General features: G+C 43.3%; 1 protein-coding gene across 1 annotated transcript in view; it reads left to right on the forward strand.

Annotated features, from left to right (window-relative positions):
- LOC108395114 (uncharacterized) overlaps window positions 1-13,692 on the forward strand; it is a 48,807-nt gene extending 35,115 nt beyond the window's left edge. Inside the window, exons 3-5 of the mRNA XM_073215782.1 lie at window positions 8,753-8,898; window positions 11,995-12,126; window positions 13,276-13,692. Of these exons, the coding sequence (XP_073071883.1) occupies window positions 8,753-8,766 (14 nt within the window). The 3' untranslated portion in view covers window positions 8,767-8,898; window positions 11,995-12,126; window positions 13,276-13,692. The remainder of the gene's footprint in view (window positions 1-8,752; window positions 8,899-11,994; window positions 12,127-13,275) is intronic.
- The last annotated feature ends 1,006 nt before the right edge of the window (window positions 13,693-14,698 follow it).

Raw genomic sequence — 14,698 nt, forward strand, 5'->3', positions numbered from 1 at the left:
CTAATTAAATCTACTAATTAACTCAATGTACTATCAGTCCAGGATTTTTTTAAGTTACCTAAAATTCTTGGAAATTATCTTCAAGCTGACATACTACAAAACACAATTACTGTTGAAATAAAGTGTGTCAGAATAATGATTGAATTTGGTTCAATTTATATTTTTTGTAAATTTGTATATTTGGAAGAATGGCTAAAATGTTAGCCATGGGTTAAACGTGGTCCTCCTTCCTGTTTTGGATTCTTTCTCATATTTGCACTTTGAAATTGTCCTCATTCCTCAAAGTTCATTCTGCACCTCCCCCTTGAAGCTTTGCCTTAGCCCCCAGCAGGGTGTAGGTTTATCTACAAACTTTGCTCTTCTCAGTTCACTTGAATTACCTGGAATTCCTTATTTATGCAATTTCTCACCTTCTCTTTAAATCCAAAGTCAGTGATGGCACAGACCAGATTATCTTTTCTTCAACAATTACTTCTTCTACACTTACTGTGTTTCAGGCATTGTACTAGGGAGCTTTTAAGCAATGAGTGACAGAAAGCCAGGATCCCTGCCTTCATGGAACTTCAAGCTCAGAATCTGATATGCCTTCATTATTGTCTGTAGGATGGGCAATGGTTTGTTGAATAGATTAATAAATATGAATGAATAGCTTCAGGCTGAGACTGACCCTGATACTGAAAGGGAAGTAACATTTTTGTGAGGACCTATTATATACCCTGAGCCTTTAGGTACTTTGTACAAATTATTTAATTTAATCTTACTAATATCCAGACCCTGTGCTGGGTGCTTTATATTCTTTTTTTTTTTACATTTTTAAAAATTTTGGTATCATTAATGTACAATTACATAAGCAACATTATGGTTACTAGACTTCCCCCTATATTCTTCTTTTTAATCTTTGCAGCAACCTTGTAAGGTAGATTATACTGTCCCCATTTTATAGAGGGAACAACTGATTTCAGTGAAGTTATCCCACCTGCTCTAAGTCAAGATGCTAGTAGGTATCAGTATAGAGATTTGACCTATGTCTGTCGAACTCCAAAACCCTTGAGTCAGACTGCTAGGGATGGTTGAAATGCCTTGGAGAAACCTTATGTCACATATTCCTGGCGACCAAGTCACAGATAAAAGTCACAGTTAAGAGTTAACCTAGGGAGTCTGTGCACCTCAGGCACTGAACAACAGGTTGGACCACACCAGAGACCTGAGGGCCCCTGCAGCCCTCGGTCAGATGAGGCCAGGTGGGAGCCAAGACCAGTGAGTAGTAGCCTGCTGTGTGCAGGGGGCACTGAGCTTCCCAGGGAGCAGAGAGCTGCTCAGCTGGACCATCAGGAGCCAAGGGCTGCCAGGGAACAAGAGCCATTCACGCCAGAAGTACCTTCCTTCCACAGAGGCCGCAAGTCACATCCCTTGTTTTAAGATCAATGCCCAGAGCTGGGCCTTTCACGGAAGAGATGCTGTGTGTGTGTGTCAATGAACTAAATGATAACCAGTACCAAATAAATTTGAACCCCTCAGATTTGCTACAAGCAGCCACAGTCTAACCAAGGGTAATGCTGGGAGGGAGAGAGAGAAAGGTTACTGCCTTTACTGCACGCTACTGGGTGAAGCAGCTCCTTCACTTCCTGAAGAAAATCAGGGCAGGCAGTAAGAGCAGAGAACTTTTAGGATACATTTTCTGGTGTTAAGGGCTTTGCAGATATGATCACATTTATTTGTTAGTCACCCCCTGGGGTGCACACTATGTTTATCTTCCTCAAGTTACCAATAAGTAAACAGGCACAGAGCAATTTAAGTCCCTTGTCCTATACCACAAGTAAATGGCCCCAGCAGGGTTTGAAACCAGACTGTTTCATAGCCAAAGAATATGGTTAACCCTGCATTATATGGCAACTCTGGGAAAAAATAATAGGATCTTTATAAAAAGGCCACCTATGAATCACACCTCCCTCCGTCCACACCCCTTTGCAACCTGTCATTGCTGCCTTTCTCATCAAGAGGTAGAGTCTATTCCTCCATCTTCTCTTCTTTTTTTTTTTTTTTTAGTTTCTGGGATAACCCTGTGATTTACTCTAATAGATTATGGCTGAAGTGACATTGTGGGAGTTCCAGAACCTAGGCTTCAGGAGGCTTTGCAGCTTCACTCTTACCACCTTGGAATTCTGAGACCGCCATATGCGAAGGAGGGCCAGGCCGTCCTGGAGGATGAGAGGTCATGTGGAGCAGAGCTAAGGCTCTCCAGCCCACACCCAGCACCAACTGCCAGCTGCGGTAGACCCATTTGGATGTCTCAGCTTCAGCTGAGCTCCCGCTGCCTATAGCTGCCCCTGAGCCCAGGCAAAACCAGCGGAAGAACCTCCCATGCTATCCACAGAATCAGAAAAAAAAAAATTGTTTGAAGCCACTAAGTTTGAGGTGATTTTTAATGTAGCAATAGGTAGCTAAAACAGGTAGGTTTTAAATTCATTCTCTCTCCCGGACTACCTGCTTTGTAGCAATCTAGGGTTACATGTCAAAATTACAGGAAATTTGAGCTGAAGAGACTATAAGGCTGTATCTAATTAGACTCTTTTATTTTATAGAGGAAGAACCAGAGCCAGAGAGAAGCGACTTGTCCCAAACCACTGTTTCTTGCCACCTGAGTCAGGGCTATACCCGTCTTCAGAGTCCCACGTCTGTAGTTCTCTTTGGTACGTGGTACTGCCTTAGCTGCACAGACAGGAAGAAGATGAGGAGCTATTTCCAACTGATTTCAAGGATAAACACTAAAAGCTATTTATGGCTTTATAGTCTTAAATTTATCGTCTTAAATTGTCCTGACATCCATGCAAAGAGATCCATATGCCAAGGACCCACAAAATTTCAGGAAACGATTGCTGGAAACAAGGCAGTGAACTGTCATACTCAAGTGTATTTTCTCTCCCATGGGATCTGTGCATCTGTGGATGTGCAGCCCCCTGGTAGGCCAGTTATTCTCAGCTTAGCTGCACACTGGAATCATCTGAGGAGCTTTGAAGAACATCTGAAGTATGGCCAGGCATCAAGGTTTTAAAAGCAGTTGAGGGTGAATCTAATGAGCACATGGGGCTGAGAACCCCTGCTCTAGACTGTGAGCTCGTGGGGGACAGGATTTTCATTTATTGCCTCCCCTGGAATTGCCATGCTACAGAGCAGTTGTTGACTGGAAGTGGGGAAACAGTGTTGAAAGTGCTCACACAGTATGGCTGTGGCAGAGTGGAAAGAACATGGGCTTGGAAGTCAAAAATACCTGTTTGCCTCTGTTTTGCTATTTAGTAGCTGTTTCTTGCTATTGAGTACCTTGTATACAACAGTCTGTCTGAGTCACCTATATAATGGATATAAAGATGATATTGACTTCCAAGGGATATTATGAAGTTCAGCTGAGACTATTTAGCTTTTAATAAAGCTCCTCGGTAACAGTAAAGACCTTGTCAAACATTGTTATTTCTCTTCAAAATGGAAACTGCGCAGCTTCTAAAAATTGTAAAAGCATGGAAAGACAGTTGTAATAATTTATTTTAATATAGAGAATGATGATAAAAAAATCAAGTACAAATTAATCTGTAAGTCCTCCATAAGTATGTTTAAGCATTTTGTTGTCTCTCCTTCCAGATTTTTTCCTTATTTTCTGTGTGGGCCTGCACACGTGCAAACACGCATGCACAACAGCACAATTTAAAAAATGTGTGCAGAATTGTACTATGCCCATTTTCCATGTTAATAACTATCACTTTTCATAACCATAAGTTATAATCACTATATGTTTTTCTAGCCTAGTGATCTGCTGAGCAATTGAAGGAGGTAAAATGGGTAGGGTGGAAGGGAAGCCAGAGCAAAGCAAGTGCAAATTTGCAGAAAACCACACATTTTGTGTGTCTAATGATTGCTGAAAATTATTTGCAAGGTTCCATTGAGGTTTACCCATTTCCTCCTCTGTAAAGATTGACATTGCCATTGAGAGCTTGGGAATTGACACAGATGAAATGGGGATGTCTGTTTTGCCTTTACTGGGGAGCCTTCCCTCTCTAAAGAGGCCGTTTGGCCAGCAACATTTATTTGCACATGGTTTCAAAGGTAGGAAGGAAGGGAATGGAAGAAAGATGAAAAAGTACTTATTCAAGTTAACTATTAATTTGGGGAAAGCGAGTTTCATACCTGTGCCAACCTAGAGTTGATCCAAAAGTCAACAGTTAAAAGAGCGAGAGCAAACACCCAGGCAAAATCTCTGAGAGTGATAGTGTCTGGCCAGGAATCCAGTTTTGGGAAAGGACATAAAGACAAGAGAACGCATTCTGGCTCATGCCTCCCCTTGGCTGGACTTAATTCCTAACAGCACCAGAGCCTCCACGTGTCTGTTGGCTGGGAGCCTTGCCCATGAGGAGACTGTTTACAAAACCGATGAGGAACAGAGGTAGGGTGACTGTACATCTGAAACGAGAGGCCCCTATTAAGGACATGCCGAGTGTGGCTCCATAAAAATAAAGCCTTTACCAAAATGATGGCTTGTTCTGCTCTGACCCCTCTGCTCAGAACAGCCTTGGAATTCTTTGCCAATTGTCTTTAAAGGCCCATAAGAAAAATCTGATTCATTTTTTTATAGCACCCCCCTGATTTTCTTTTGTTTTCTTTTTCTTTTTGGTATTAGGATCTTGGTTAGAGTAAAAAGAACTAGGTTTGCAGACAGAGAAAGACAAGTATCAAATGATTTCAGTCATTTGTGGAGTATAACAACAAAGCAAAACTGAAGGAACAAAACAGCCTCAGACTCATAGACTCCAAGAAGGGACTAGTGGTTACCAAGTGGGAAGGGCTGGAAGGGTGGGTGGCGAGGGAGGGAGAAGGGGATTAAGGGGTATTATAATTAGCACTCACAATTTAGGTAGGTCATGGGTAAGGCAGTACATCATGGAGAAGACAAGTAATGACTACAGCATCTTACTACGCTGATAGACAGTGACTGCAGTGGGGTGGGGGGACTTGATACTATGGGTGAATGATGAAACCATGATGTTGCTCATGTGAAAACTGCATAAGATTGTATTTAAATGATACCTTAATTTAAAAAAAAGTAGAGTTGGAGTTGGAGAAACTTAGGTGTGAATTCTAATCAAATAACTTAATAGCTGTGTGACCTCAGATTAGCCTCATACCCTCTGTAATTCTTAATATTCTTATATATAGAGAGGATCATGATACTTATCTAACCCCCATCCTTTCTCATGTAAGAAATTACTTAGATGCAATGGCAGCCTCTAAGGTCACAATCAGGCAAGCTGGTACTTCTTACCAGGGGTCACAGAACAGAAAGGCTCACTAACCAAATTAAGATGCTCAAATCACATGAATTATAAAACCAATGTAAAAGGAGAAAGATACCAGCACTCTGAGATAAGGTACAAGTCAGGTGAAAGGACCACATTACCCAAATCCTGGGGTAGGCCGAGTCTGTCTGTCTTGTCTCACTCTCTGCTACCTCAGCTTTCCCTGCCTGTGGCTTGGTTCCAGGGCCAGAGCTGAAGTTCAAGCAAAGGGACCCACAGACAGAAAGAGCCCTGAACACTCCCTTGCTCTACTGGAGTAGTACACCAGACCAATAGCCATCCTTGACAGTTAGCCTGCTGAGCAGCCATGGATGGTAGGTAGCCATGAGCTGGCAGAGGACACATGGAGCCAGAATGGATGGAGTCATCAATTTGTGGCTGAATTAGGCCTCATAAACATTGATTGTTTGTGTCTACTTAGTGTTACGAGGATATTTAGTGCCTCAAGCCTTGCGCATATTTTTATATCACTGGTATTTAGCGCACAGGTGCCTCATGAATATTGAGTGTCTTATGAATATTAGGCGTCTCTTGGCCCTTTCTGTGTTAAATATATACATGCCATTATTTCTAACATATTTTATGAATTTCATTTATCTAACGTTTTTCTTTTTCTCCTTTGCAAAATTAAATATTTTCAAATAAAACAACAAATACATATTACAGCATTCTATTGGAAGGCTCAAATGAGAAAGTACTTTGTACGTTGTAAAGTTGTATACAATTTGTAAAATTGTACACAATTTAAAGGGATTATTTATTATTCCTGCTGTTATGATTATGGCCATTTATAAAAATCAAATCTATCTTTAAAAAGTAAAGAGGAGACAGTTTAGCCTAATGCTTAAGAGCTATGAACTCTGCCAATAACTGGCTTCACTAACCTTTGGGAAGTTGTGTAATCTCTCTGAGACTATTTCCTCATCTGTAAAATGGGAATAACAGCAGCTACTTCATACTGCTATAGTGGAGACCAAAGGAAATAATGTGCTGAAAAGAAGAAAATGTTTGGTCCATAGGAATGATGACACCTGACCTTTATTGAGCACTAACTCTGCCAGACACTCTGTATGATGACAGGCATACTTCACTTTATTGTGCTTCACATATATTGCATTTTTTGCAAATTGAAGTTTTGTGGAGACCCTCTATCAAGTCCATTGGTGCCATTTTTCCAACAGCATCCTCTCACTCTGTCTCTGTGTCACAATTTGGTAATTCTCACAATATTTCAGAGTTTTTCATTATGATTATATTTGTTACGGTGCTCTGTGATCTTTGAGTTACTGCTGTAATTGTTTTGGGACTGCATGAACTATACCCGTATAAGACAGCGAGCTTAGTTGATAAATGGTGTGTGTTCTGACTGCTCCAGGACCAGCCATTCCCCCATCTCTCTCTTTTTTTCTCCTCAAATCTCCCTATTCCCCAGGACACAACAATATTGAAATCAGACCAATTAAAACCCTACAATGGCTTCTAAGTGTTCAAAGTGAAAGGAAGAGTGACGAGTCTCACTCTTGGGTACTAGCTGTAATCAAGAGCTAGAAATGATTAAGTTTAGTGAGGAAGGCACATTGAAAACTGAGATAGGCTGAAAGCTAGGTCTCTTGCACCAAGCAGTTAGCCAAGTTGTGAATGCACAGGAAAAGTTCTTAAAGGAAATTAAAAGTGCCAGTCCAGGGAACACAGGAATGATAAGAAAGCAAAACAGCCTTACTGCTGATTTGGAGAAAGTTTCAGTGGTTTGGATAGAAGATCAAACCACCCACGACATTCCCCTAAACCAGAGCCTAATCCAGAGCAAGGCTCTAACTCTCTTCAATTCTATGAGGCTGTGAGAGGTGAGGAAGCTGGAGAAGAAAAGTTCAAAGCAAGCAGTGGTTCATAAGGTTTAGAGAAGCTACCTGCATAACATAAATTGCAAGGTGAAGTAGCAAGTGCTAGTGTAGAAGCTGTACCCAATTATCCAGATCAAGCTAAGATTATTAATGAAGGTGGCTACATTAAACAATAGATTTTCAGTGCAGACCAAAGAGCTTCATATTGCAAGAAGATGCCTTCCAGAACTTTTATAGCTGTAGTGGAGAAGTCAATGCCTGGATTCAAAGCTTCAAAGAATAGGCTGACTCTCTTGTTAGGGGTTAATGCAGCTTGTGATTCTAAGTTGAAACCGATGCTCAATGACTATTCTGAAAATCCCAGGGCCTTTAAGATTTATGCTAAATATATTCTGCATGTGCCCTATAAATGAAGTAACAAAGCCTGCATGACAGCACATTTGTTCACAGCGTAGTTTACTAAATATTTTAAGCTCACTGTTGATACCTCCTGCTCAGGAAAAAAGATTCCTTTCAAAATATTCTTGCTCATTGATAATGAATCTGGTCACCCCAGAGCTCCCAGGGAGATGTACAGTGAAATTAGTGTTGTTTTCATGCCTGCTTACACAACTTCCATTCTGCAGCCCATGCGTCAAGGAGTCATGTCAACCTTCAAGTCTTGTTATTTAAGAAAAACATTTTGCAAATCTATAGCTGCCATAGAAAGTGATTACTCTGATAGCTCTGAGCTAATTACATTAAATCTTTCTGGAAAGATTCACCATTCTAGATGCCACTAAGAACATTCGTGATCTGTGGGAAGAGGCAAAATACCTACATTAACAAGAATTTGGAAGAAGTCAATTCCACCCCTCACAGATGACTTTAAGGGGTTCATTACTTCAGTGGGGAAAGAAACTGTAGGTGTGGTAGAAATAGCAAGAGAACTATAATTCAAAGTGGAGCTGAAAATGTGCTGTGATTTCATGATCAAAATTTAATGAATGAGAAGCTGCTTCTTATAGATGAGCAAAGAAAGTGGTTTCTTGAAATGGAACCTACTCCTGGTGGAGATGCTGTGAAGGTGGTTGAAATGACAACAAAGAATTTAGAATAATATGTGAACTTAGCTGATAAAACAGCAGCAGAGTTTGAGAGGATTGACTGCAATTGTGAAAGAAGTTCTGTGGGTAAAATGCTATCAAACAGTACCACATGCTACAGAGAAATTGTACATGGAAGGGAAAATCGATCAAGGCAACAAACTTCACTGTTGTCTTATTTTAAGAAGTGGCCACAGCCACCCCAACTTTCAGCAACTATCACCCTGATCAGTCAGCAGCCATCAACACTGAGGCAAGACCCTCCACCAGCAAAAGATTGCAACTTGCTGAAAACTCAGATGACCGTTAGCATTTTGTAGTAATGAACTGTTTTTTAATTAAGGCATATACATTGTTGTTTTAAAAGATGTAACACTATTGCACACTTAATAGACTAAGTATAATATAAACATGACTTTGATAAGCGCTGGAAAATTTAAAAATTCATTTGACTCACTTTATTGTGCTGCTCTCTTTATTTCAGTGGTCTGGACCTGAACCTGGAATACAAGTGTGATTATGATGCCCACTTTACAGATGAGGATTTTTAGACTGAACCAGAATTCAAACCCAGGCAATCTGACTATGAGCTCAAGCTCTTAACCATCTTAAAATACTAATTCTTACACAGTAAGTATACAATGTGTGTTGTATTATCATATGAATAAGATTGTTCGCTAGAGTAGATATTCAGTATCATGCTAAATAAATGTCATCATTGGTTTTGATATTTTGAATTGACTTTCTCAACTACAATTCTACCTTCTGTCTAGTTAGGGAGGTTGGAAATGTGTCCATGACATTTTCCAAAATCCTTTGCAGTTAGGGTTATGGATGTAAATTCTTCTTTGCTATAAGATGCATCTGTAAATGACACGGAAGGCAGAAGTGAGGGGAAGTCATCTTCCTGCTGCTAGAGCTTCTGGCAAACAAGGTGTGGTGGATGGACTCCTAAGCTGTGCCCAGATTCCCAACCCACAAAAAATGGGAGATAATAAATGCATGTTGTTTTCAGCTACTAGGTTTGTGGTCATGCAGCAATAGAAAACTAACACACAATTTATAGCAACTAAAGATCATGAGGCAGTGGGGGTAGCATGTGTGATTGGAGCAGCAGCTTCCTGACATGGGCATGGCAGCTACGGTGGACTGGATGCCCTTGAACTCAACAGTCCAGTAAAGTTGCCCTTGGCATCCACTCTTCCAGTCCTTCTGACAATTTCTTATTTCCTTAATTCCTTGCATTAAATCACTTTCTTCTTGAGTTACTCGAAGCCATTTCTGTTTCCTATACTAAATCTTAGTTCATATCATCACCCTGCTTCAAACCCATGTCCTATCTATGGCAATATGTAATTCTGTTGGTGACCCAAAAATATTTTAGGGTAAAACAGAGTAATTTCCTTTCAAAATGTCAAGGGAGAAAGGACATGATAATCATTGAGCAGTGCTGCTTCTTTAAATAGCCACAACAACCCTTTAAGGGCGATAATATTATTCCCATTTTACGGAAGAGAATACAGGCATTCAGACCCCGTGGTGACAACCCAAGGTTGCACATTGGGTGGATCGCACACCTGGCATGTAATTCCAGGTCTGATGGATGCCGGTTGCACATTCTTCCCACTGAGGCATATGGTAGGAATATCCTGGATTCCTACATGTCCTTTCAGTCATTCGTTCCTCAGATTTGTCTTGCATGTCTACCCTGTGGCCTGTGCTGTGCTAAGCCCAGGGCATTTCCCCAGGGGTTCGCACAAGCCACCGGGGCAGCTATGTGAGAAAACAGGCCATTACAAGGCAGGACATTAGATCCCACAGTGGAGGCTTGCACAGAAGGCTGAGTGGAGAGTGAAGAGGGGCATTGAGTGACCTGGCTTGGGGATCAGAGAAGGCTTCCCTGAGGAAGGGGTACAGGCAGGCACAGCACAGCTGTCCCTGCAGGCTCCTTCATGGCCCACTGACACAGCTGTGGGAAATCTAGAACAACACTGTTGGACAGGGACAACGGCATAAATGCTCATACAACTCGGTGTGACCGAGAATTTAGAGTATTATGTGAACTTAGCTGATAAAACCGCAGCAGAGTTTGAGAGGATTGACTGCAATTGTGAAAGAAGTTCTGTGGGTAAAATGCTATCAAACAGTACCACATGCTACAGAGAAATTGTACATGGAAGAAATTGACCTCAGGCAGCCTTGACCAAACCCTGATGGGGCTCCTTCCACGCTACCGAGCCACTGTGTGGTCCCTGGGGGCCCCGCACCTGTTCTATTGACTGAGTGGCTGTCAAGCTCCAGCAGACCACAGGCTTGCTTTATTTAGTTGTTTACTCTTTGAAACAAATACATGTCCCATTTATTGTGGTTTTCAAAAATTAAATTAAAAACCTTTGATTTAGTCTAAAGATGGATCTGGCCAACTTTCAATAAAGCTTACCCAGATCTCCCATCAGGAGAGAAAATAAGATTTGACAGTTTAAATCTCTGGCAGAGCTTAGATTAGGTCGGATGCCAAAACATTTCAGCTTTAAGGACCCATGGCAATTTTTCAAACCCTTGTAAACTCCAATTTCCTCACCAGAAAAATGGGTTAACAGATTCCTACCTGAGAGATTGTTTAGTGGAGACTTATTAATGTGATGTTTCTGTCCCTGCTGTCTGGCCCTTGACAATGTCCTATGCTCTTCCGCTGTTTCCCTCTGCACAGCACGGGCAGCAGCCTGCATCTCCCAGCTCCTGGTCAGCTGGCATCCCTGTGGATGCAGTCAGTGGAGATGCTGATAGGAGACCAACTGGGAGGAAGGGAGAGGCAGGGGTATTCCTCCACCCTCCCTGTTGGGGTGAAATCCCTGGAGCAGCTGCTTCTCATCCTTGGCACCTGCTTCCTACAGGCATGTCCCCCATGGGCTGGTGTCAGGGAGTGCGTCCAGCACTTCAGCTGGGGGAACACCACCTCCGCCCTTTCTCCATGTAGCCGAAGATGCCAGCAGCTTGCTGCTGAGATTAACCTCGGGGTTGCCTGTCACCTCCTGTCTTGTTTCTCTCATCCCCCATCTTCTCCATAGCCATATTCTGGTAGGAGATTCCCCTTTTAAGCATTTAGAGAGGTTCTGCTTCCTGCTTGGACTCTGGCTGCTGATGTGAGCGGATTGCACTTGCCTGATGGATCTGTTTTTTCAGAGAATGATGCGGTAAGATATCAGGTGCAAGGAGGGGACATAAAAGCTTAAAACACGGAGAAGATGGTTATAGATGTGGGGTTTCTTAGCCTGGTGTCAGCACGTAGGTGTTCTGTAAGTGGGGCCAGGAGAGGAGGGTTGTCCCCTTTCTGCCTTTGTAGTATTCATAAGAAACATGCCTTTGGTTGGAAAAGAAGGGGAGGAAGACCTAATGCTTCTGTGGACAGCCAGCAGCCCCCTCCAGCACCCTGGATCCCAGTTCTGAGTGCTGGGAAGAGCTGACCTCCGCCTCTCAGCACCCAGAGTATAACCACTGGGTTGCCTGCAAGGGTCAGGCCCTCTGCACTGTGTCCCCTTAATGAAGAATGGATTTTTCCATCCCCACAATCTGGGATGACAACTTTTCCTCCTCACCCTAAGAACAGGGGAAGAATGTTTCAAAAATCTTGAACCAAGATCTTGTCTTCACATTCCTGCCAACAGTTTTCCAGCCCCGCACCAGGCTGCTGTTTGCATCTCATGGCCATCTTACTTTCATTCCTAGCAAAACCCAAGTCAGAGGTGTCCAGAATGGGCTCACCCAGAGGCAGAAAGAGTTCAGCCTGGTCTGAGACACCAGGATAGAGACCAGTGGTCACCGGACTGAGCTTCTGGCCTGAGGGAGAGAGGACAAGAGGTGAGTTTCATGCGTCTTCATAACCCAGTACCAGGATGGTGCCTGGCACACAGGAAATGAAGGAATGCAAACACAGTGGCTAAGGGGGCACTACTGTATTTCAGCAGTTCTATGCTATTTCCCTGTGGAAACAGTGTTGTGGCAGAAGTTTAAGGATACTCTGCACAGCCACACTGCATATTTTGTCACCGCCTTCACTGAAAGCTTGGGAGGACCCCAGGCAGCAGAGCGAGAGGAAGAATGCCTCTGGGCCCTGCAGAATCCCCCGCGGTCAATCCCCCATGTCTCTCCTGCACATCTGAAGCTAAACACCAGCCGTTCCCAGGGAAACCAGAAGCCACCAGCACAGCACAGGGGGCACTCTGCAGGGGAGGTGCACTTGGATTCACCTCCCATCCCCCTGGGACTGGCATAAAAAGAGATGGTGGCTGTGGGTGCCCCCGTGGCTGGCATGAGAACCAGGCTTTTGTCTTGGAGGACACCATTGCAGTGAACAACTATTAAACCTAGAGAACAAAGCAACCTCCAGAGAATACTTACTTGACATTGTTCCCAGCCTATTTCTATTTCTATGGTCTGAACATCCCAGACATCCCCCACGTAATCACATTTATGTGGGGTACCTAAGTCTCCAGGGCGCTGAGACTCTACCTGTCTGGGCTTAGGAAAAGCAATTGTTGATAGAAGACACCTCTAAAATATTGCTGAAAGGTCCCAGAATGTTCACATGTGTCCAAGAAGCAGAGCTGGTAGTTGCTTGACAAACCGTGCAGCTGCTTCCCAGGGCAGGATGCTCTCCCCATCCTCACCAAGAGAGAAGGAAGCTCCTCTGTGTCCCCCTCAGCCAGGAGTCCAACAGCATCAGCCACACAGAGTTGGTGTGTTTAGTAAAACTCTGTTTAAGCTCACACACATATTCCTTTCCAGCTGCACATTATGACAGGGGCAGGCCAAGGTCTACTATCAGCTACCAGTAGATCTGGGAACATGGTTCTCAGTCCTGGTCGTGTGGGGCCTGATGGATGATTCTATTCAGGAGAATCCAGTTCCTCTTGGCCAGACTGACTCTTATCTGACAGTCCATATGCATCGAATTTAGACCTGACTGGTAAACAGGATTTGTGTTTTCTGTTTTCCCCCCTCTCCTAGGAAACTCCTCAGCCCTCTTGCAAATCAGTGGAGAAAAACAGATGCATCGGGGAAGGAAAAAGAGCAATGTCACTTTTTTTTTTTTTTTTTTTTTTGGCAGGATTACCTGAAGTAGTGGTTCTTGCTCAGCCAGGATTCCCTATTAGGTTTCAAATACAGGCAAAATAACCAGAAGTCAGCCAACTGGCCATAACACCTCTCTCTAATTAGAATCTTAGACTTAGGCCAGTGGTTTTCAACTCGTGAACTATAAACATGGGTGTCTGTGGATGATAACATCCTAATGTAGAGGACGCCAAACCATTGTCTACATTCTGAATTAACAGTACATCCTACTCCCACCACATATCATATTACTTTTCAAACATATGTGCCCTTGTTGAGATGAGATGAATAAACTACAAGTGCATCTCAAAATGTTACTGAATAGTTTTACTTCTTATGTATTTTCTCAAACCAACATAAAAATCCACCTATATGGTTTATGAAGTTTTTTGATGGCATCCTCGCATTCAGAAAAGCCTGTGACACTTTCCTCTCAGCCTGTATTTTCTAGAGGCACCTGGGGGTGCTTGTAAAATGCACCCCAGATCTAGGAATCCATATCTAGCAGTGGGGCCAAGGAACCTACATTCTCCTGCTGATTCATCTGCACAGTGAAGAGTGAGGACTTCAGATTGGGCCACGGTCATAAAACCTCGATCAGTGGAGCTGCTTCTTTCCCTTCTGTGTCTCGGCCCTCTCAGGCCCAGAAGGAGCCAAGCATGCTTATCCCTCTCCCAGGAAGGGCCCAGCTGACAGAGGCCACAGGGACTCAGCCTGGCAGCCAGACACTGTCTCTGTGGGTGACAATGTCTCTCTCTGTGGTTTTCACTGCTCACCCTCTGCTCTCACAAACTCTGCAGTCAGGCTGCCTGGGGCCCGTCTCCTTGCTGCCCTTTTCTGCCCAGCATTGTGGCCCCCGGGCCATTTCCAGTGCTCTCCCGCTTCCTGATGCCCCACCTCATCCTGCCTGTTGGCAGATCCCACCAACTCTGTCATGACCCAGTTCCCAATTCTGCCTCAGAAACATTTTTCAGGACCATCCTAAGCATACTGGTCACTTGGTGTACTTGAATCCCTCCACCCCTGAGCATGTGCTTCTTTTCATGTTACTTTGTGTGCAGGTAGCCAAGTTGTGTCTCACTCAATGTCTGGTGCTGAACTATGCGCATAGGTTCTTGCTTGATGAATGACTGTGTCCAAATAGGCATGACACAAACTCCAAAAATGTTTGTGTGGACATACACACCATTCAGCCTTTGATTTCTTGATAACCACTCTCCAAGCACTTTCTGCCAAATGTGGCCCTTCTCTCAAGGAGTTTGCTCTGAGTGGTTTAACCCTTTCTGCTACTTGATTTTTTTTTTGTATGTTTGCACAA

The sequence above is a fragment of the Manis javanica genome, chromosome 11, assembly GCF_040802235.1.
Source record: "Manis javanica isolate MJ-LG chromosome 11, MJ_LKY, whole genome shotgun sequence".
NCBI lineage: Eukaryota > Metazoa > Chordata > Mammalia > Pholidota > Manidae > Manis > Manis javanica.